Source organism: Pteronotus mesoamericanus, unplaced genomic scaffold, assembly GCF_021234165.1.
Source record: "Pteronotus mesoamericanus isolate MK-2021 breed Mesoamerican mustached bat unplaced genomic scaffold, CSHL_Meso_final contig_303, whole genome shotgun sequence".
Classification (NCBI taxonomy): domain Eukaryota; kingdom Metazoa; phylum Chordata; class Mammalia; order Chiroptera; family Mormoopidae; genus Pteronotus; species Pteronotus mesoamericanus.
In genome coordinates this window covers 539871-562700 of record NW_026555130.1, presented here as the reverse complement: position 1 = coordinate 562700, position 22830 = coordinate 539871, and the positions used below count along the sequence as shown (strand labels likewise).

The 22830-nt window shown below is 52.2% G+C and overlaps 1 protein-coding gene across 1 annotated transcript in view; it reads left to right on the top strand.

Annotated features, from left to right (window-relative positions):
• NID1 (nidogen 1) overlaps positions 1–22830 on the top strand; it is a 67838-nt gene that overhangs the window by 27723 nt on the left and 17285 nt on the right. The window contains exons 7-12 of the mRNA XM_054575500.1: positions 1285–1485; positions 3606–3851; positions 5453–5596; positions 8863–8988; positions 14018–14167; positions 15219–15341. Coding sequence (XP_054431475.1) covers positions 1285–1485; positions 3606–3851; positions 5453–5596; positions 8863–8988; positions 14018–14167; positions 15219–15341 — 990 coding nt within the window. The remainder of the gene's footprint in view (positions 1–1284; positions 1486–3605; positions 3852–5452; positions 5597–8862; positions 8989–14017; positions 14168–15218; positions 15342–22830) is intronic.

The window sequence follows — 22830 nt, the reverse complement described above, 5'->3', positions numbered from 1 at the left end:
GTGAAAAGGGGTAAGCCTACCCATCAGATACCTAATTTATGGCCTGATGGTTTTTCTCCCTATTCCTCAGGTGTACACATCTGAGTATTATAACCACGTTCACACTCTTGTAGACGGAGTAGAGCTTTAAGTGAGACCCATAGATGCTACTCCTCCCCATACAGCTTTCCATGGGGCGATGCTCTGTAACATGCGCCAACTTCAGTGGGCTAGGGAGTCTTTACAAGCTCCTACGATGGCAAGTCTTTGTCATTGCAATGGTTTTGAGTTGCCCAGCACCTGTGTTGTCAGCTGCATATCACCTGGAAGCTGCTACAAAGCAGAAGTCGTAGGCTTTTTCTGCAAAGGCCCAGAGAGTAAATATTTTAAGGTTTGCCTAAATACTTCAGGCTATGCGGTCTCTGTCGCAGCTACCATACTCGGTCTTTGCAGAGAGAAAGCAGCCGTAGATAATAGGCAAAGGAATGAGCATCACCATGTTCCAATAAAACTTTATCAATGGGCACTGAAATTTAAATGTCATGTAATTTTCACATGTCAGGAGATATTCTTTTGACTTAAAAAAATATTTACAAATGTAAAGACCATTCTTAGTTCAAGGGTTGCCAGCCAATTTTGCCCTGGGCCATGGCGCGTTGGCCACGCCCCGCCTCAGTGGGAGTGGGCGTGTGTGGGAGAGGGAGAGGGGGAGGAGGGGACATGCTTTCCCTGCTGGCCTGGGCTACTGCCCTGCACAGCCCCAGGGGAGCTCTGAGCCAGCACTCTAGTGTGTGCTCCTGGGGTGGCTACGCTACTGCTGACAGTCTGCCCCAGAGAAGAAGTTCCCATCCTGGGCCGGACTTAGCGGACATCTTGGAGCCCTTGACATCTGGCAGAGCCCTGTGGAATGTACTTCACCTCATCTCATTTCTGCAAGATAGACTGTATCCCTTTTTGTCATCAGGAATTGCAGGCTCAGTGGCTTCAGTTCACCCAGCTAGCACCTAGCACAGCTGGGTGTCCAACCCCGGTCCCCTGCGTTTTTCAGTGCTTTCCCTGAGCCGTCCCATCTCAGACACTGGTTTGTGGTTGGGCAGCAGCTTCTCTCTGTGTGTGATTTAGTTGGGCTGTATGGATGGCCCTGCTCCATCCTCAGGTGTCGCCAGCCCCATTTCCACCAACCAGACTGAAGTATCTGCAGAGGAGGTGTGGTCCCATCACCTTGAGGGCCAGCATGGGGGGCTTGGGGTGGGCGCGAGGGTGGCTTCCCTGATGGCAAGGTGACAGGCTGGCTTTGCTTTCCAGGGGGCGAGTTCACCCGCCAGGCTGAGGTGACCTTCGTGGGGCACCCAGGCAAGCTGGTCATCAAGCAGCAGTTCAGCGGCATCGACGAGCACGGACACCTGACCATCGACACGGAGCTGGAGGGCCGCGTGCCGGAGGTCTCTGCCGGCGCCACGGTGCACATCGAGCCCTACACGGAGCTCTACCACTACTCCCGCGACGGTGAGGGGCAGCCGGCGGCTCCACGGCCTGTGGAGAGGGAACCCGGGGGCAGTTCCCTGTAAAGCCACCTGTCCCCTCATGGCAGACCAAGCACACACTCGCTCCAGGGAATGTAGCACAAAAAGAAAATAAGCGTATCTTAGAGCCGCAAAACCAGGATGTGACTCGTATTAAATTTAAAGTATTTCCTTCCAGCCGTTTCCCTAGAACATATATAAAAAAATCCCTACATATATAATATCCCAACATAAATAGCTCAACATATTAATTTCCAAATATAGGAACATAATTTTATTATGCTATACATCTATATGTAGTTAATTTTTTATCTTTAATAATATCAAATTTACAGAACATATGAAAACAGTACAATTTCCACATACCATATACCCAGCTTGCTTGCCAGTTGTTAACATTTTGCCACATTTATCATTCTCTCTCTGCATTTATACCTATGTATTTTAGAGTAAGTTGTAAGAAATCATGGTCCTTTTTCTCTTTAATAGTATTTTTCCCATCACCGATTATTCCCCCATCCCCTCTTCCACCTCCACTGCCTCCTTTCCCCCGCCCCGCACCGCCCCCGACAGGCTCCAGACTGTTGTCTGCACCCCCAACCCCTCTCCTGAGACAGCATGATCCCTTATCCCCTAAATTCTTCACGTGGTTTCCTAAGAACAGGAGCATTCTTTTACATGGTTGCAGTACAAGAGTTAAAATGAGGAAATTTAACATTGACGCAATACTACTCTATAATCTACAATCAGGTATATAGTCTTTATTTAAATAAAATTGCAATCATACCACATTATTATATATTCACTTTCCCAGTTAACGTCAAATCATGAATATTTTATGATTTTATGAAGTAGGCTTTGAAAACAGCCTTTAATGAAGTTATATGATGCTATTGTATGGCTCTTAATTTAAACCATTCTATATTCTAAAACTTAGTTATTTCCAATTTCCCCTAATGAATTGAAACGACCATCTTCATCATAACTCTTGACCAAATTTCTGATTCTTTTCCAAGACTCGATTCCTAGAAATAGCAGTGCTGAGTCAAACAATAAAAACGTTTTCCAGGCTCTTACTAAAGTGCCACCTAGAAAGCTTGCCCCCGTTTCCCAGGCTGTGCGGCCTGGTGGGCTCTCCGGGCGGAGGCGGCGGCAGCAGGTGGGGTGAGCGGCAGAGCCCAGCCTGCGGCCGCCTGCAGGCCAGCGGGCCTCCAGCAGCCCTGCACCTGGGAGCGGGACGAGAGGGGCCGACGCCAATCCTGCATCTGTCCTCTGGTTTTGTTTTGAACTACAACAGAGCACACAAATATAAAGAGTCTTTTATACTTTTTTTAAAATAGGAAGTGGAGAGCTTCATGGTAGAGGTGAAAAGCCGGCTCTCTTTTGAGTGGGGAAGACCGTCTCTCTTCTCCTTTGAGGCTGGCTCCCAGCGCTTAGTAGTTTGTCAGGAATTGGCTACGGAAATCCATTTAATGTCTTATTTTTAAAATATCAGTGAATTGCTTAAGCTAGGGTTATACATAGTAACCACTATTTATCAAACCCTCAGTGCGAGCGTTTCTGTCAAGCAGTTAGCACCGTGTTCGTCACGTGGCGACTGCTGCACACGCGGCACTTGGTCTTAATGGTATTAGCCCACTCGTTTCCAGGAACGTGACGGACATCATCGCATTCCCACCCCAGCCTGTGCTGTTAGAGAAGCTGAGGCTAAAGAGCTTGGTGGCTGGCCTGGTGTCACACAGGCAATGAGTGATGGCGCGAGGTGTGACTTCAGGTCTGTCCGCTTCCATGAGAGGGCTCTTTCCAGCAGACCTGAATCTCTAGGTTGGTTTTGGGCAGCCTAGGAACATACAGAGAAGCATGTGATGGGAAAAAGCAGCAAATATTACTGATGCAAATAATACCAATAGTAGTATGGGAAATCGAGGTAGCAGAAGTCTCTGCATAGAAATAAATAGTCTTATTTATCTGCTCCACTTGCTGCCTCCTCCACAAGCTTTGTGGCAGGGGACGCTCCTGATGGCTTTGAAGCCTGGACGACGCCTCTTGCATCCTCACGCCCTCTGCTTTGTCTCCCTGCCCTGTGTCCCTCCTGCCCCGCAGTGATCACCTCCTCCTCCACCCGCGAGTACACTGTGGCAGAGCCGACACGGGACAGTGCCGCCCCCTCCAGCGTCCACACTTACCAGTGGCGCCAGACCATCACCTTCCAGGGGTGCGTCCACGACAGCTCCAGGCTGGCCCCGCCCAGCACCCAGCAGCTCTCCGTGGACAGCGTGTTTGTCCTGTACAACCAGGAGGAGAGGATCCTGCGCTATGCTCTGAGCAACTCCATCGGGCCTGTGCGGGGTAAGAGATGGCAGCTTGGCCTGGACGCCGTGGACCTGCATGTCTGTCTCCGTGCTCTGTGACATACTGGTTTTTTTTTTGTGTGTTCCTTACTCTCAGTAAGAAGGAAATTACACAAGAATGTTTCTTAACAGAAAAAGAAACACCCCTATCTTGTAATCTGTGATTGTTAGAAAGCGTGCCCATCCGTGTTCGGCTAATCTGAGCCCTCCTCATCATTCTGTCTTGGGTGGAGGGGAGGGTGCTCAGCTGTGGGTTATCTTACAGAGCCCGCCGTCCAAGGCTGCGGCTGGCTTTGGCAGGGCTTTTAAAACACTCTAATACCCAACCCTGAAAGGAATGTGTGCTCAGGGCCTGAGGAAATCTAAATAAAACCTGATGAAAGCCAGGCACCGGGCTACCGCAGACTGCCCGGGGCGGCACATGGTGGGTGCTTCTGGCTGTGCAGAAGGAGCTGGCACTTGGGGAGCTACCTGACATCTGTGTCAGATTTCACACGGTCCCAGCCTTCACGCCCCAGGGGTTCTTCATGTTTGGGGTCCAGGCAGTAAAAGCCTTTCTCCTTTTCAGTTAATTTGGTTCTCCCGCTACACCCAGATCACTTCTCCAGCTGATCACATTTGTCTTTGTCTAGTTCCATGGAGCAGAAGGAGGGACGGTGTCTTCTCCCTCCTTTGACAACTGCAGCTTTAGACATCAGGGTTGGGCACTGTTTTTGCTCAATGGCCAGGTCGTAACTATTTTAGGCTTTGCCAACAGCCATCCAATGTCTGTCGCCGATCTCAGTACAAAAGCAGCCGTAGACTGAATGCAAGCAAATGGGTGCAGCGGTTTCCAGCGAAACTTGATTCACAGAACAGGCGTGGGCCGAGGGATGCGGTTTGCAACCCTGGGCGGCTGGTCCCCTGCCTGGAATTTTTGCCTCAAACATCACCATTGTATACCTAATTGGCCTTAAGGCGACATTCCCGCAAACCTCACTGTGCACCTAATTGGTCGTCCGGCAACGCTGTTGCAAAAAGAGGCAACCTGCCACATGCACTGCGGGGACCCGTGTGAACGTGGCAATGGCTTTGGGGTCCAAGCGAAAGGCTGCCTCTGAGCCTTCCCTTCCTCCGCGGGTCTTTCACGGCAAAAGAGAAGTTAAATAGCGGCGGTCTTAAAACGGTTAGCATTGTCCAGATGCCACGACTTTTGCCCCCGAGGTTGCTGGTTTCTCATTTGGACACAGGGCCTGGGGAGCAAGAGGGAGGTCCCCCGGCAGAGCCGGCCTGCCCCGCCCTGGGGACCAGCGTGCCTCAACCTGTGCACGTTCAGCTGTAGTCGCACAGTTTGTATTTCCTGATAGGTCTTTTTATTTAAGATGTCCTTAATGTCCCTCTCTTTTGCATTGTGATTTTGTCTTTTTATGGCAAATTGCCTTGTGGCCAGGGCCAGTCACGGGCATGCGGAGATGCTGGGTGGGGAGATGCGCCGGTGGAAGCGCTCCCCATCCCGGACCTGGACCCCCGGCGCTGCAGCCGGCCCTGCCTGCCCCTCGTGGGGGCGGACCCTGAGGGCGTGTCTGAGGACTCACCTGGGTACTGTCTCTGTCCTCACAGAAGGCTCCCCGGACGCCCTGCAGAACCCTTGCTACATCGGCACGCACGGGTGTGACACCAACGCAGCCTGTCGGCCAGGCCCCGGGAACCAGTTCACCTGCGAGTGCTCCATCGGCTTCCGGGGAGATGGGCGCACCTGCCACGGTACAGCTGCGGTTCTGACGGGGGTGGGGGAGGGGTCGGGCGTGGGGGGCCACATCGGGGTCCGAGTGCCGTGGGAGGGGTTGCTGCTCCTGAGGTAAGCACTGGGGCTCCACTTGGCGCCCCTCGGAACGGCGGGGCACCGTGCCCTTCCCGCTGGCCCAGGCCGCTGACTCGGAGCAGCAGAGTGGTGCCTGGAAGGCGCAGGCGAGGCAGGTGTAGGGGAAGCTCCAGGGGCGCAGTGCGGACCCGCGGAGAGGGAACTGTGGTAAAATACACATAATATAAAATTTGCCATTTAACCATTTTTAAGTGTGCAATTCAGCGGCATTATTCACCTTGTTGTGCAGCGGTTGCCACCACCCACCTCTAGAGCTCTGTTTGCAAAACTGAAGCTCTGTTCCCGTTAGACTACGTCCCATCCCCCCGCCCCCGCCCCTGCCAGCCTCCGTGCTACTTGCTATGAATTTGCCTATTCGAGGGACCTCATAGTTGTGGGATCATATAGTAATTGTCCTTTTGGAACATACTTATTTCACTCAGCATAACTTTGTCAAGGTTCGTCTGTGTTGGAGTATGTGTTATTTTTTGTTTCTTTGTTTTTTGATAGTGGCCAACCTACTGGGTGGGAAACCCACCCCTCTTTTTATAGACGCGAAAGCTGAGGCTCCTTAAAGGGAGCCCCTGACAGCATTGGAACTCAAGTCTGTGGCGCCAGTGTGTGCTGCGCCGTCTTCTTGTTGAACTTACAGTTTCATTTCAGATATTTTCACATAGACAGCCTGATATTGACATGTTTGTTATTAAATTGTAATCTGCTACCAAGGGGCACTGAGGTGATTCCTGACTCAATGAAGAGTCCAAACGCCAGAGGCAACTAGTGCGAGAACGCCAGGTACTTCAAGCAGTTCTACGTCAGCGGCACCAGAGGGTTCGCTAGTGAACACAAGGGACGCTGGGAGGAGGTTTCCCCAGTGAAGTGAGGGACGTACAGATGTATGTTTGGCCAGAGCCATGAGCAGCCCCCTTGTGTGACTGGGGTATAGAATCTGGGGAGCCCAGCAGCCTTGGAACTTGGGGACAGTGCAGTGCCGTAAGTCTGGAACCCCATGCCTCTAACCAGTGGTGAGCTTAGCATGCTGACTTAACGTGAAGGTTAGAGGGTGCTATGTTGCTGGGTTTGCATCAGAGTGAAACAGGAACAGTTGTTTAGCCAGCTTATTGGTAACTGTACCTGAGGGATGATTCGATCTGAGGCTTACCTTCCTTGTAGCATGCCACTGGGGAGGGGGTACAGTTCCTCCACCTCAGATCAGCGTTCCCCAATATTTCCCAAAGGTCCCGACAGGCTGCAGTGGCTGCAGAGGCTCAGGGCAGCTTGAGGCAGCACAATGCTGCGTGTGCGAGAGCAGGGCCCCCGGGGCCGGGAGGGTGGGGTGGGTGCCCTGCAGGGGCAGCGCCCTCATTTCTCCAGCTGGAGCGTACACCTCCTTAGTCTTTACGGAGCCCTGCCCCAACTTCGTCAGCCACCTGAGCAGCAGTGAAGCGCAGAGATGTCCTGCCCCCTGGCTGCTGCTAAACCCCAGCCTCTGCTGGTTCCACTCTCCGGGCCTGAGCTGGTGACGGGAGTGCTTGCTTCGTGTCACAAGGCACGACTGGCTGTGCTTGACGTGACCTGCCACTGTCCGAAAACCCTCTGGTGTCCTCACCCAACAAGACAGGTGGCCTGTGGGCACTTGCCTTTGCCCTGTGGTTAGTCCTCGTTCCGGCAGATTAGCACCGAGGAATGTGGGCTGACTCCCAGCCAGACCGCGCTTTGTTCTGGGTCACTAGAACATGCCTCAAAGCGTTAACGCACCGAGACACTAGGCCGTCGATAGGAAATTGCATTAAGCCAATCACTTCCTGTGTTATTTTGGCCTGGAGGGAGCCTGAGGGGAGGAGGAGTCTGGGCCCGTGGGACTCAGTGTGTGCGGCACTGAGAGGGTGACAGGGGACATCCGCGGGGCTGGTGGGGGTGTCTCCAGGGGAACTTGGGGAAGGTTTCCAGTTGAATCATAGGGCTCTGGTGCTTGGCAGAGCGGCTTCTGCGTATTTCTCACCTGGGCGTCTGCGGGGATAGTTCCGGATAATCTCTCGTGGAGTGCCTGGAGGGTGCACAGGCATTTAACAAGTCAACATGACATGGCTCCCGCAAACAGCCTGGGCTTTGGGAGGAACAAATCGGAGAAACTTAGAGCTGTTGAAAATATGTGAAAAGTAGCTACTCTGAAAAAAAACAACAACAAAAGCCAAAAAGGTAGCAGTCATTAATTACAAGAATAATCCAGGAGTTTCCTGTTGGACTAGAGAATGATTGATGTGAAAGGAAATCTCTTCCCGGAGAAGTGCTTGACCAGATACTGCAGAGTAACAATGACTGTCAAGCAGGTATTGTGGTGTTTTCTGAGGGACAGTTACCACCAACTCACTATTTCACTGGAGAAAGAATTAAAGTCCTGGCCTCAACTTGGAGAAGGGACCATTTAAATTAGATTTCAGGAAGAACTCCCAAACTGCAAGGACCATGAGACGTTGCGAGGGAAGTTGCCAGGTGTCGCCAGCTGGGGTCCCACGTGTAGACCTGCTGGAGGTGGAAGTGGTGCTTGGACCGCCCCCGCGGGTCCCACACCCTGCCTACCGGCAGTTCTGCGGGTGGACCATGAGGGTCGGGGGTCCCCTTTTTCAAAACGCACAAATTCGCTGTCCGTAAAGCTCCCTGGAGCGAATGGAGCTTGGACACGTTCCCGGGGTGATGTCCTGTTCTTTGGCAGTGGTGTCGAAGCCGTGGGGCCCTGCCATCTGCACACTGCGTCCAGACATCTGTGCCAGAGCATCCTGGGAGCTGTGGGGCAGGGACAGCGAAGCCAGAATGGGCCGTTCCTCCCCTGCTGGCTGCACAGCAGCTGGGAATGGGCTGTGGAGTCCCCACGCGGTGACTCCCCCCACCCTGCTCCTGCTGGCGGAAGCGGCCGCCCCGGGGCGGAGGGCTTGTCCCGTAACCTCCCCCCGGCTGTGCCCAGAGCTGACATCTTGCCTGAAATCTCGTGTCTGAACCATTTCACAGGAATATTCATTGCAGTGCATTTTCTTAAAGCTGAACACCGTTTGGTTTGAGTTTTTGCCTGGGTTTTAGGTCCCCTTGCAGGCAAAAGTACTTTCTATTTTGTTATATGCAGTGATGTGAAGAGGTTTAAAACAAGTTTTCATTTTTTTAAAATTCCCTGTAGATATCGACGAGTGCGCAGAACAGCCCTCGGCGTGCGGGAGCCACGCCGTCTGCAATAACCACCCGGGGACCTTCCGCTGCGAGTGCGAGCCGGGCTATCGGTTTTCGGAAGAGGGGACGTGTGTGGGTGAGTTCTCTAGGTCTGAGAGTCTCTACCTCTTTCTTCGTGGGGCACGTGTCCGTGCCTGTGGAGAGGTGTCACTGCAGGTGGCAGCGCTGGGTCCTGCCTTTGGGGGGCAGTTTCCAAAGCTGAATCCGACTTTGTCCCTCTCCTCCAACTCCCTGGGGACGCGCATGGACAAGGAATTAACCTGTTACTGTTCACACTAGTAGCCCCATCACCTCACCTGTTGCAAGCTTTGTATTATACTCCATTCTTACAGAGCGGTTTTTGATTCTTCTCACTGTTTTAACAGCTGCTAAAACAATGGGACTTGTTTCCCCTTAACTTCGTGGCCTTAGGGTGCACGTGGAGGGACTGCCTGACAGGCCCCGGTGCCATTTCCTGCCTTAGGCTGACTTCTTCCCGATTTACATCTCGCAGTCCATTCGGGCCGTTCTGCTGTTGGATTTCAATTTTACAAGCCACAGCAGTAACATAACTTCTTGGCCTTTATCACAGTCGATGAGTTGAGGCCATGAATTAGGCTAAGTGCTCCTTAGGTTGACGATGACTTGGTGATGATGATGATGCACCATCCACAAAGAACCAGATTGTTTGGCTTTTTCCACTGTTTCCTACTGCTGCCCTTTGAACCGTTGGTTCTAAGACTTTTAAGTTCAAAGATTCTTGGCTATTTCCAGTCTGGAGGGCAGCATGCTGAATGGGCCATCTGAATTCAGCATTTCTTCCCAATTTAAAACAGATTTCTCTTTTACGGCCTCTGTGACCCATCTCCTTGCCCTTCTTTGCTGTTTGCTCAACCCTGATGTGCTTGCTGTTTGCTCCGCCTTGACGCTCGGATGAGCTGCCGAGGTCACGGGGTGAGGTGGCGTCTTGAGGGCTGGAGGGAACAGGCAGTTCTCATATTTTGAGTATGACCCAAACATCTGTGAACTGAAAGAGGCCAGTCCCCTTTGCACAGAGTCGAGATTTCAGCTCTGCTAAACTTACATCTATCTTTAAAAAAAAAAAAGAGAACAACAATTTCTGTGTATTTGGCCTGATTTCCCTCTCTGCTGTTTTTTTTTTTAAGTCCTCCACCGAGGATATGTTTATTGATTTTAGAGAGAGAGGAAGGGAGGGAGGGAGAGAGAGGGAGAGACACATTGATGTGAGAAATATTGATCCGTTGAACCCGCAACTTAGCTATATGCCCGGACTGGGAGTAGAACCCACGACCTTTTGGTGTATGGGCTTATGCTCCAGCCAACTGAGCCACCTGGCCAAGATCCCCCTCTGCTTTTTGAGGTGGAGATTCAAAGGTTTGCTTTTCCTCGTAGCAACATTTGTATTACATTTTGGCTCAAACTTGGGTACTGGATCCTTTACCCCTTGTGTGCTGGGGTGCACGGTCCTGGGACAGGTGTGCGTGGGGCATGATGTCCCAAGTTTCTGGATCCAGCCATGCGGGCCGTGCACACTCACCGGAGGGCCAGGGTGGGTACAGATGTCTGTTCGTAGGCATTGGGTTTTGAGAAAGACACTTAACCTCTCTGGGCTTCAGGGCCTCGCCCGATTGGACTGGATCATGGGTTTCCTGTGTCCCCTGAGCCCTTGGAGCAGCCTCAGGAGCTGCCAGTGAGGCTACAAGGAGGCTGTGGGCAAAACCTCCTGGCCTCTGGCCCCAGCCTCTATGTTTCCATTTTTGTACATGTCCACTGAGTAAGATTTTGTTTGAATAATGGACCCAGTGGCTCAGAAACAAGTGTGAGAACCACCTGAAGGTCATGAAGTTCCACCACGACCCGGCACCGGGATGCCTCCCCATCGCCCTCTGCCTTCAGACCCCGTGCAGCTCCATCCTCTGGGCTCTCCCCGCTTTAGCCACTCCTTTGAGACGCACTGTGTTGGGGACATGGCTCCCGGGGTCCAACCAAGTCGGCCCCAATGTGGTGAAACACATGGCTCTGGCTGTTCACTGGGTAACTTGGTCAGTGCCGCCTCCCCCGGGACCTTCCCAAGGCGGCCTCCCGGCGGGAGGGCCAGGCCGGGGGGTTTCTTCTGGGTCAGTGCGGGTACGGGTGAGGAGGGTCTGGGCTGTTTGAGGAGCCGGCGCTGTGCCCTGCCAGCGTCGCCCCATGAGCGCTGGGGCTGCCAGCGGTCATTGCCTCTTCATTGGAACTCGTCCGGGAGGGCTGCCTGGCGACTTCCATACTTACCATTTTCTGTACACCTGTGGCTTTCTCTCTCCCCCTGGGTGAAAACTTCTCTAGCTAATTGGAGCATGCAAAGTGTGCTTGCATAACAGACAGGCCTCAGCCCCCCGTAAACCAGCTGTATGTGACAACATGGACACCGCTCTGTGCAGACGCAGGCCTGTGGTAGGTGGCCTGGCGCAGGGCATGCAGGGAAGCCGAGGTCCCCTGCGCGCTCACAGGGCACCTTCGTGGCGTGCGCAGCAGCACACGCCTGCGCACCCGGCAAGCCTGTCGGGGCCAGGCTGAGCCCTGCATCTCCCAGCCACCCTGCTCTCCCTCCCTCGCCTGTCGTGCTGTGGGGAGTTACTGTGAAGCGTTCATTTCTGTGACCTTAGCCTCAGTACGTAGGGGCCGAGCGAGAGTGCCCCCCCCAGAGCTCTCTACGCCCTGCCCGTCCTCTCGCTCTGGTACGTGACCCCTTTCCCCAGCCCCCCGCTCTGGCCCGTGCCCTCACTTCCCGGCCCACTGGGCCTATGGGTGTCTCAGGGGCCACCGTCAGGCGGGTGGCAGCATCTCAGGGCCAGCCGCCTGCTTTGCTCCTCCCCCGTCAGGTACAGTCCTAAAAACGTGAGACCCCAACGTACAATTTCATTGCGATTAATTTTTAATACCTATGTTGAGCCCCAATATCTCTCCTTTCCAAAACTTTTCCCTCCAGCCCCCCCGCCCCCCGTAGTGCCCCACTGGTGGGAGGGCGGGGGCAGAGTTGCAGGGAAATTGCCGCTCTGCAGGGTCAGGAGCTGGAGGACAGCCCGCGGGGCGCCCCGGTGTCCCCTCCCGTGTATTGGACCGCCTTTCGGTGGCTGCGGTGGCGCCGTCCCTCTTGTTGTGATGCGCAGCAACTGGGTTTTAAAATGGCTTGTCGTTGCGTGAACGTGACCAGGGAGACCACCCAGAGAGTCCGTCTGCGTGAGGACAAGGAGGCCCCCTGGGCTCCCAAGAGCCTGAGGAAAGACGTCCCTCGTCATTGATGGGAAACAGTGGCTGAAAAATGCCCTATTTGTTTTAAAAATGAAAAAGGCAGAAGTAAACTGTAAAGTTGACTTTTAAAGCTTATTTAAGAAAATTCCTTTGGCATGGAAAGTAGTCTTCCAGAAAGGAAAACGTGATTTAAAAAAATTAAGTTATAAATTGCCTTTTCCTATGAATGACTTGAGGCTCATGGAAACACACCCATGAAGAGAGTGACCGGGAAGGGGACCCCTGACCCCGACTGTCTGCAGTAGGGCCTCCTCCGCCCGCAAGGGTGGGGCCCGGGGAGGCTCTGAGCAAACCGAATGATGTCCTACAAGCTATAAACGACACGTATTTGCTGGAAGAGACAGAAAAGTGCAGGGAGGTCCATCTGCTGGTTATTTTCTGTCTGAACAGACCTTTCCGAGCTTTCTGGTCACAGTCCCTTGAGAGTGTTCCCTTTCCCACCGTGTGAGCTGAAGGAGTCGAGGGCGGGGCTGGGGACCCGGCGAGAGGAAAAGCATTAGAAATGACAGGAGGGGCAAGAGGAGAGTGGGGTCCAAGGACACAGGAGTGTGTCCTTGGACTGGTCGCTTTCCCTGGGTTCCTACTTTCCAGACAGGAGCTGGGACCACTTGTAGCAATTTAAAATCTAGTGACTTTTTGGTCCGTGGGGCATGGTGTGAAGGTGCTGGTCTCACAGGAGTTCACGACATCCTGGACTCAGGAGTCTGGGCTGCTGATGCGCAGGCCGGGCCTCCGCCTGCCAGTACTTGCTGACCTCTTGTGTGGCACAGACCTTTGAAGAGTGTCCCCCTTCTCACCTGTCTGCTGGCAGCACTCACCACTCTCTGCCTCGAAGTGCTGGAGGCAAGGCAAACAGGATTCATCTTGGGGAGACCCTCTGAGGAGCAAGACGGGGAGACCTCCTGGTGGATAATGCAGACACCGAGGCTTCCTTGGAGGGACGGAGAGGCTCCGCTCTGGCGGGCCCCCAGATGGGACTCTGTCCTGGGCCTTAGAGCTTTAAGACCAGCAGCTGACTGGCCACGGGAACCGCAGGGTACTGAACCAGCCACCGGAAACTTCCCCTTGCCCTCAGCCCATGGGCTCTCTTGCACGGCCAGAGCACGGATGGGGGTTGTTGGCGTGCCTCCGTGCCCCCCTGCTTCCTGAGCCCTCATGCCTGAGACGGCAGCAGACCTGTTTGCTTGGCCTCCCTGCTGCAAGGACTCTAGTTCCACAGAGGGGTTTACGCAAGGCCCTGCGGTGGACATGGCGCACACTCGCTGGAAACCCAGGGCCGCTGCCTCCAAAGGCCCAGGCTTTCTCACATGCATGCTCTCTGCCCCGGAGGTTCGTTTCTCCTCCCCTGCTGATAAATGGCCACCCTTGATTTGAGCATCCCTGGCGGCTGTTCCGCCTGCCCAGTGAGCCGCAGCTGAGCACCGTGCAGGAGCCTCGGGGCTTCAGCTCCAAACACTCCCCCAGCAGAGTGTGTGAACCTGCGGCATCCCTCCTCCACATGCAGAGGAGGGGGCGTGGGCTGAGACAGAGCCCTGGGGTGAGACTGCGCGTGAGACCCAGGCTGCGGGAGCGGCCCCGGTGTCGGTGTCGGTGTCGGTGTCGGTGTCGGCGTGCGAGGGCTGATCAGAGGGCGGGAGGCGGGGGAGCCGGGGGGCCAGCCCAGGGGGCAGGGAGTGAAGCTGGAGAGATGCCTGAAGGTCTGGGGATAAGGCAGCGTCCCCCGGTGGACAAAACCACCGGCGTGGAGGGCCCGGGAGGGGCGCTGGGCTGTCGCAGGGGCCGCCCTTCCAACACTGTGTGCCTTGTGTTTGAAGCTGTCGTGGACCAGCGCCCCATCAACTACTGCACCGCGGGCCTGCATGACTGCGACATACCCCAGCGGGCCCAGTGCATCTACACGGGAGGCGCCTCCTACACCTGCGTCTGTTTGCCAGGCTTCTCTGGGGACGGCCGGGCCTGCCAAGGTGCGTGGGGACTCCGATTTTTCTCTCTGCACAACCCGGGAAAATGCCTTACATGGGACTTAGGGACTTAGCTAATTTCCAAACCCCACCCCACCCCCGCCCCCCCTGAAAAAGAGCTGTTTGCGCAGCTCTGTTGGTAAATGAGCTGCATTTTTGTCTCTGTCTACTGGTCTGAACCATGCGTTTTCCTTTGGGGGCTGTTCTCATTGGGGAAGACACTGGTTGTCCCCCTATTCTTTGGGCCGTGTGACTTGCTTGTTCAGGCAACAGTTAGACACCTGCCGTCTGCTAGGAACTGAGGTGATTGTCTTTTACAAAAAGGAAAAGTATCCTCGCGTTCTTGGGGCTTGCAGTCCAGCCGTGCGGTTAGTAAGATGTGTGCCGTCGCACAGCTGGCGCGCCTTAACCGTCGCTCCGGAAGAAGTGCGGTCTCCGCATCGCGCAGGCGGGCGCAGAGCCAGCGATACGTATACGTGACTCCGCAGAGTCCCCGCAGACCCGAGACCTGTTCCCACGGGCTGCCGGGGTGCTCTGCGGGTGCTTCTAAGTGGGTGGCTGTCAACACAGTGCCCCAGTCCCTTGTTTTGCAAGGTTATTTTATACCACAAAGTATTTCTGAAGAGTCCAAGCTTTTCCAGGATAGATTATAATTTCTGAGAGACTGCCTCTTCGTTATTGAACATGCCCATTTTTTCTAGTCTTAGAGGTCTTTCTGTCAAGCTGTTAATAACCTGTCTGTAAGCCCTCAGACATTTTTGAAGCTCTCATTCATGATGAGAAGAATCATTTTATGATACAAAAGAATCCTTATTTCTATTTGCAAGCCTGATTTTTCATGAAAACATTATCATCCAAGTGAAACACATTTGTAAATGCACAAGATAGAAACTGGGGACTCAGTGTTTTGATAATTAACGTTGAGTGAATTCTAAATTGCTGTTCCCAGATCAGAAACAATCCACTAGAGTTGAGCAAGTGGCTTAAATTACTGCGTAAACTGTGAATTCCTGAAGCAATGTCATTGTCCCGGGCCGGGGGGGCTGTCTTGCAGACGTGGATGAATGCCAGCCAAGCCGATGTCACCCCGACGCCTTCTGCTACAACACTCCGGGCTCCTTCTCGTGCCAGTGCAAACCTGGGTACCAGGGAGACGGCTTCCGCTGCGTGCCTGGAGGTAAGGCGTGAGGGCCCTCGGAGCTGACAGAGCAGTGCCGTGTCCGTGAGCGCTGAGTGTGCGGCCGTGGCGGGGAGGTGAGGTGGGGAAGCGTGGGCTCCATGGGAGTCCTGAGGGCTGCGGAGGTAGGAGATCGGAGCGCGGCCACCGTGAACGGGCACAGGGGCACCAGACGCGGACCATCGTGGACCACGGCTGTACTCGCGGCTGAGGGGGTGGTCACCCTGGTGACCTGAGCCAGCAGTGTGGGTAAGAGCCTGTCTGTAGCAGCCAGCCTTCTCCAGAGAAGCAGGCAGAAGCAATAGGATATGTGTATAAATATATATATATATATTCATATGAAAGAGATTTATTTTGAGAAATTGGCTCACATGATTATGGAGGCTAGGGAGTCCCCAGATCTGCCGTCAGCCAGCTGGGGACTCGGGGGAGCCGATAGTCGCCCCAGAGTGGATGCAGGCAGGCTCGAGGCTCGAAAAGCCAGGGCCCTCGTCAGACTCAGAAGCAGGAAAAAGCACGCGTCCCCGTCATGAGGGAAGACCTCTTGCCGACCCGGGGAGGGCCAAGCTTTTTGTTCTGCTCTCGCTTTCTCCCGATCCGATGAGGCCCACCCCACGAGGAGTCTGCTTTACTCAGCCCGCGGAGTTAGCGATTAGTCTTGCCCAAAACACCCTCACAGAAGCATCCCAAACAGTGCTGGGCCGCATATCTGGGCTCTCTGTGGTCCAGTCAAGTGAGCACATAACATTAGCCCTCACAGGTTCCTAGCGTCACAGGGAAGAGAACTGGGCCGCGGTGAGGGCAGGGGCAAAGGGTCACCAGTGTGGGGAAGATGCAGGCTGGACCTCCACAGGGTCGTTCCTACGGCCAGTGACACCTGGACTGTGCGGCCCGTCAGGCTGCCTGCTGCCCCGAGGCCTGAGTGGGTCAGGAGCACAGGGGCAGCCCGAGGTCAGTGCCAGGACCTCTGGAGGCACCTGGCAGGTACTGCTGGATGAGCGAGTGGCATTGGCTGCCGTTTGTGTAGAACCTGCTATGTGCGCAGAGCTCTGTTTGCACAGACTGTTTCATGCACTGTTCACCATCATCTTTTTAAAGTGGGTACTAATACCATCTCCATTTATGCTGAAACTTACCAGATAAAGGCACAGTCGCGGTCCCGCAGGAAGGAAGGACTCAATCTGGACCCACCTGGGTGCTGTCCTCTGAGCACATGGGATCTGTCATGAGATTTACAATGTCTTTGCCACCCCAGGCTGGAGTTAGCCAGCCGTGTTAGTAATTATTTTTAATTACTGCTGCTGCTGTTGGCCAGATGTGTTTGTCTCTATAAATATTTCAGTAAGAGATAAGCGGAAAGTTCCGTTTTCCCTCTTTTTAAAGCAATTAAAGCTAAAACAATGTCTGACCCCTTTGCTAGCCCTGAGGACAGGGTGCATGCGCATTTTATTTTTATGCCCCAGTGTCTGGGGGAGCATGTCGCCCGTGGTGGGGCTCAGCCCTCAGGCGTTGTTGAAGAAATAAACGAATGCACCCATTTCCACCCCTAGAGCGGTGTGCATCCACACTCTCTGCAGGACTGGGTGCGATCAGTTTTTAGGACAGTTGCCCAACCAAAAAGAGAAAACTGTCAGATTAAGATTTAAATTTTGATGTATAATAATACATGTTGCTGGTCGAAATTGTTTTCTTTTCATTAGAATAGTGATCAGCAGACTACCACTCATAGGGCAAATCCCGCCCACCTCCTGTTTTTGTAACTGAAGCTTTATTGGAACACGGCGGTGCCCGTTAGTCTGTGTGTTGTCTGTGGCCGCTTTCGTTCTGCAAAGGCGGAGCCCAGTAGTTGTGGCAGAGTCTGTAAAGGCTGGCAGAGCCTAAGATATTCACCCCCCGGCCCTCGGCAGAAGAAGCTCGCCGACCCCCTGCCTAGATGAACCCAGGCAGGGCCAACCTTTGTTCCTGAAAATATCGGTAAAGACTGTAGTGCCGCCCATAGATTCTGATAGGCAAGTTACAGAGAGAAGGCTTCGTGATAATGTGAGTCAAGATGTTCTAGCTGCTGTTGAAAATGACTAGCATTCATTATTTCCTCAGGCTTGCTTCACATGTGCAGTTCCAAAAGAAGTAGCAGTTTGTTTTCTGTTTTGTTCTTTTTAACCTGACTCCTTGTCCCCCTGTAAGACTCTGTTGACTAAACAGAGAAACCCAGGCCCGCAGGCTGGGGTACAAAGAGGGGACAACAACAAAACCAGTGGCAGCTGCCTGCTAGGGTTGTATATATAAATAATCTTGTTCCCTTAAGAAAATGTGCATCGAGTTATATACTCAAGGGAGAATGTGCACTAGAAATACAGTATTGTTTGTAACCAAAAAATAAACATAAACAACTGTCAATGGGAGGAATGGACAGATGAGTTTTGGTATAATTCATACAATGAAATAATACACAACATTTAAAATGAGAGAACTAGAATTAATGGGTAAATCTCAAAAACGTATATATATATATATATATATATATATATATACTTGTATATATGCCTGTACAAGCACGTGAATGGGGGTGGGGAGAGAGAGAGAAAGAGAGAGAGAGAGAGAGAGAGAGAGAGAGTGTGTGTGTGTGTGTGTGTGTGTGTGTGTGTACTGAATTGCCCAATGAATTGTATTCCTGTGGATCATGGTCAGAAAGTTTGAAAGTCACCATATTATCTTTTGTCATGTAACAAATTATCCCCAAAGTTACCTTCAAACAATAAATGTTTATTGTCTCACAGTTTCTGTAGGTTAGGAACCCAGGAGCAGCTTAGGTGGGGGTCTTGCTCAGGGTCCCCCATGAGGTTGTTGTCAGGCATTAGCTAGAGCTGTGGTCTTCCCTGAGGTTCATCCGGGGCGAAAGGGCCCATGCGCCGACGGCCACCTCGGCTCCTTGCCGACTAGGGACTGGGGACATCAGTGACTAACAGCGCGGGCCTCTCCACAGGGCTGCCTAAGCGTCTGCGAGACCTGGCAGCCCGCTCCCTCCAGAGCAAGTGATGAGAGAGAGAAGACCCGAGATGGAAGCCGCAGTCTTTTCTAACCTAACCTTGGCATGACTGTGCTGTCACTTCTGCTGATACTATTAGTCACAGGCCGACCATCTAACAGTGTGAAAAGGAACTACATAAGCGTGAGAATACCAGGAGGTAGAGATTGGGGGCCGTCTGGGCAGTGGGTGACCATATGGCCGCTGGCCTCACCTGGGCGGTGTTGGGGAGTGTCACAACGAGGGCTGGGGGATGTGGGGAGCCTATGAGAGGGTCAAAGAGGAGGGTAAGGAGTCCTGGGCTAGGGATGGGGAGCCTGGCCCTGAAGGGCAGGTACCACGCCTGTGGGCCGTGATCTGCTCTCTTCACCCCTGGCAGCAGCACACAGGCACCGGCGCGCGCGCACCGGCACACACGCACCGGCACATGGCATCACCTCCTCAGTGCACATCTGCACAGAGACGGGGAGGGGAGTGAGCATCCAGCAAGTAGGGCTGCAGGAGGGAGGGACATTCAGGGCAGAAAACACAGTGTCTGTTGTCTGTGTTACAGTTCACACTTACTTCAAACAAACCCACTCTTAGAAAATTTGAATTTCCCAGTTAGAGCTGGAAGGGGCTCTAGAACCTCTGTAATTCATCTTCTTTGTTTTATAAATGAGGAACATAAGGCTTGAGAAATTTCTTAATTTTACAAAAAGATTTCTTGAACTCTTTATGTAAAAATGTTTTTAATAGAAATTTCCTCAAAATCAAGCCAGACCCTTTTAAGAGAAGAGCATGCCTCAGGCTTCCCGTGTTGGCTTAGATTATTTTTATTATGGGTAAATCCGAGGATCAACTTGTTTTATAACTATAAAATCAAAACACGTTTATAAATTAAATAAGATCACAAATCATAATTTTCCAGTCAGCCTTCATTTAATGTGCCAAATTGTTGCCCGAGACGAAGCGGGCGTCCCTGCCGCGGGCTCCGCAGCGTGGTCCCGGTCAGCCTGCCGGGAGGCGGTGACAGTCCTCACCTGAGCGGCCAGGCCCCTGCCCTGCCCCTTCTCTCGCTGCCGCCCCATTTCCGTCCTCGCCTCTGTAGTTTAATCCCTCAGAAGGGTCGTCTGCAGTCACTGCATCCACTTCCTTTTCTCACGTTCTCTTTTTTTTCCTGCCTTTTTATTATAAAATAAAACAGATACAGAAAGTCATATAGAACTAATGTACAGCTCAAGGAGTTATCCTAGAGTGACGCTGGTAACTACCACCCAGAGCAAAAAGTAGGACTTGGCCGACAGCCTCAGCAGCCCCTCTGGGTGCTTTGTCCTGGTCAGAGCCTCCCTCTCCCCCAAAGCTGTCGCCACCTTGACTTTTACAATAATCACTTCCCGGCATTTAATAGTTTATCACATGTGTGCATTCCTAGACACTAGAGATTGTGTGTTCCTGACTTTCCTGTCTGTAGTCCCCTCTTCCAGCCCTTCCTTTTCCTCGCATTTGGTGTATTGAGGAACCCATGACTCTGAGCCGTGGACTACCCCACGGGCTGGATTCGGCAGCCTGTGCGCTCGCTCACGGTGCTTTCGACGCGCCCTTCTGCTCTGAGGCCTACACACTCACAGCTGGCTCCGAGGGGCTTGATCAGATGCAGGTCCAGTCCTTTAGGCAGGACAGTAGGTGGTGCATTAACTTACTTCCAAAACACATAGAGCCTGCTTGTCTCACGCTTTGTGATGCTAGGAGCCACTTACGATTATGGCCTAGGCTGTTAATTTCTAGGGAGTTAATTTCTTAAGGGTGAGATTCTGCATCTGTTGGTTCTTGTTTACGGGTTGAAGTTGATGCACATTGCTTAGGCCCTTTCATTTCTACTGGGTGGGAAAAAACTTGATAGTCTAATCCCATTGACTGTTGTTAGTTGGAGAACTTAAGAAATGCTTCCCCGCATCTACCCCTGGTTGCCCAGTGGCATGTTTCATGAAGGAAAAGAAAGCAGGATAAATGCTGGGGTCTTTCCCTTGTTTGCTAGTTGTCAGGACAACAGACTGATTCCTTATCAGCCACTGAAGGTGACTAATTCATTTTTCGTTTTTTAATACCATTATAAACTCCTGGGTCTCAATCGGTCGTCATTATTATACTCCTTGCAGCTCAGAGTCCCACCTTTGACCCATGGGAACCTCTTCCATCAGCCCCCAGTCCTTTTGACATGATCCTCATAGCCTCGGAGAGCTTCCTGGCTCTCTGGTGTGACGAGGCGTGTTTGAGCTCGTGTGTGTTTCCTGCCCAGAACGAGAGCCAGCTGTTTCCCTGTGAATCCCTGGTTTCTTTCCGTGGAAAATGGTGTTGCAGGACCACAGTCTCAGTAGCAGGGATGCTCAGGCAGAGCTAGGAACACCTTATGAGTTCATGTTGATATTTCCAGTTTACACTTACAACTACAGGATTTTTCTTAACTGCTTAGATTATATCTGTAGCTCTTCCGCGTGAGGATCCTGGTTCTCACGGCGCAGTGGATGATAAGATTAGCATAGACCATAATTCCTTATTGACTTTATCGCACATCACACACCTAACAGTCTGAGAATAATGCTACCAGCACTACCACCACCAATATAATTTCCGAGAGCAACGAAAAAAGCGTTTTGCATTTGCTTTCCGCGTCCCCTCCCCTTATTTTTATGGTTGTACCGATATTGCCTGAGCATGTAGCCATTATATACTACATTCTCTCCCTTTCAACCCTTCTTTGGTCTTGGTTCAATGAAGAACTATATTGCTTGTGACCAGACCTTAAGTCAGGGTCTCTCCGGTTACTTGATTGTCAGAAGCTTCTTCTCTGGTCGATTCCTCAGAAAGGGCGCATGAGAACAATATTCCTTGGTTCACTTTCTTTCCCTGACTGTCTCAAATTTCTTCTGACATAAAGCATGACAGTCACAAATGCAAACAATAATCTGAAGATAATCTTCCCCTTTTTACCTAGATGCCCAAAGGATTTTTTCTTTTGCTTCTATCATTCCCTTCAGAAGTTCAGTAGTGTTACTAGACTATGGCTTGGTGTTAGTCGTTCTTGGTCAGTATGGGTCGTAAAACACTGTATCCTTTTTCAATGTGTCATGTCAGATCTTTATTTTTTAATGTCAGGACTTTTTCTTGAATCAACAGTGTTAGTGTTTGTTCTTCCCTCCCTTTGGGTTGCTTCGTCAGGGGCTCCCGTTTTTTGTGTCGAGCCTTCTCTGCCTGTCTCCGGCCTTGGTCCCCTCCTCAAATTCATTGTCATGTTTCTTTTTCGCTTTAAGCATTTTCCCCATCTCCCCCCTCCGTTTCTCTTAAAGCATGTCTTATGTTCATTCACTTTTATGGTCCTTCTAGTTTAGTCTTAATTTCTGACAGGACTTTCCCCTTCTATTTCTACTTTCCTGAATTCTGTTGCCTCATTTCTGAGTTTGTCAAACTCTGGTTCATTTTGTTCTTTCATGTCTTACAGCATTTTCTTAGTCTTTTTGATTATTTTGAAATAATAGAAGGTTGTAGTTTCGATCTGTTCTGTGGGCATGTTTTTCTTGCAGCTTTCGTCATCCGTCGGATTGTTTTCTACTCTTTGTCATTTTTCTTATTGTCACTCTGTATTGGATTTGACCTCCGTGCTTTACTGCTGCTTGTTTCTATGCGAAGCACCACGTTCCTGAACGATCAGAAGGAAGCTTGGTTCAGATGCCTTTTGTAATGAGGCAGAGCTTCCTCTTTCTTTCTCCTGGTGAAGTTCTTAAAAATCCTTCAACTTACCGTTGAGATGCCTTGGCTCTGTTCCCTGCCCCGACTGTTTCTGGGTGTGTCTTTCCTTGTCCCTGCTGCCTTCGTCGTGCTGCTTTGGCTTCCATTCCAAGCTCTTTCTTCCGGGGGGGCCCCTGCAGCCAGAGCAGTGCTCAGAATTCCCAGAGGCTGCATCTCCCAGCCCCGTGCGTCCCACACGGGTAGGAAAGCCCTCTGAGCCTCAGTGGCCGCGTTCCGTTCTGCTCTGCTTTTTGAGAGCTGTTAGCGGTTTGGGGTCCGACACTTCCCGGAACTGTCAGGGGCCCGGTGCTTCCCTCCCCGTTGTCCTCACAGGCACTGATCCCTGCGGCTGCTGCTGTGGCCTCGCCTGCTTGTGTTTGTCTTTGTTACCTCATTTTGTTGTAAATATTTTCCATGGATTTGGAGGTTTGCTACCTAAGTTACTCTGTGTAATTAGATTCTAAAACGGGGTGGTTACTTTCTTCCCAGAGTGCCTGCCACTCTTGAACCACTGCCACCTGGCTGTACCCCCGCCCCCGCCCTGGAGCCACTCAGGGAAAGCTCCCAGTGACACCCACACTCTCAGATCTGACCTCACCTTTCCCAGTAGCACCTGGTACAGTTGATCTCGCCTTCCTTCCTGAAACACTCTCTCCATTTTGGTGCCCGGGACGCCCATCCCTGGCCTGTGTGTCGCTG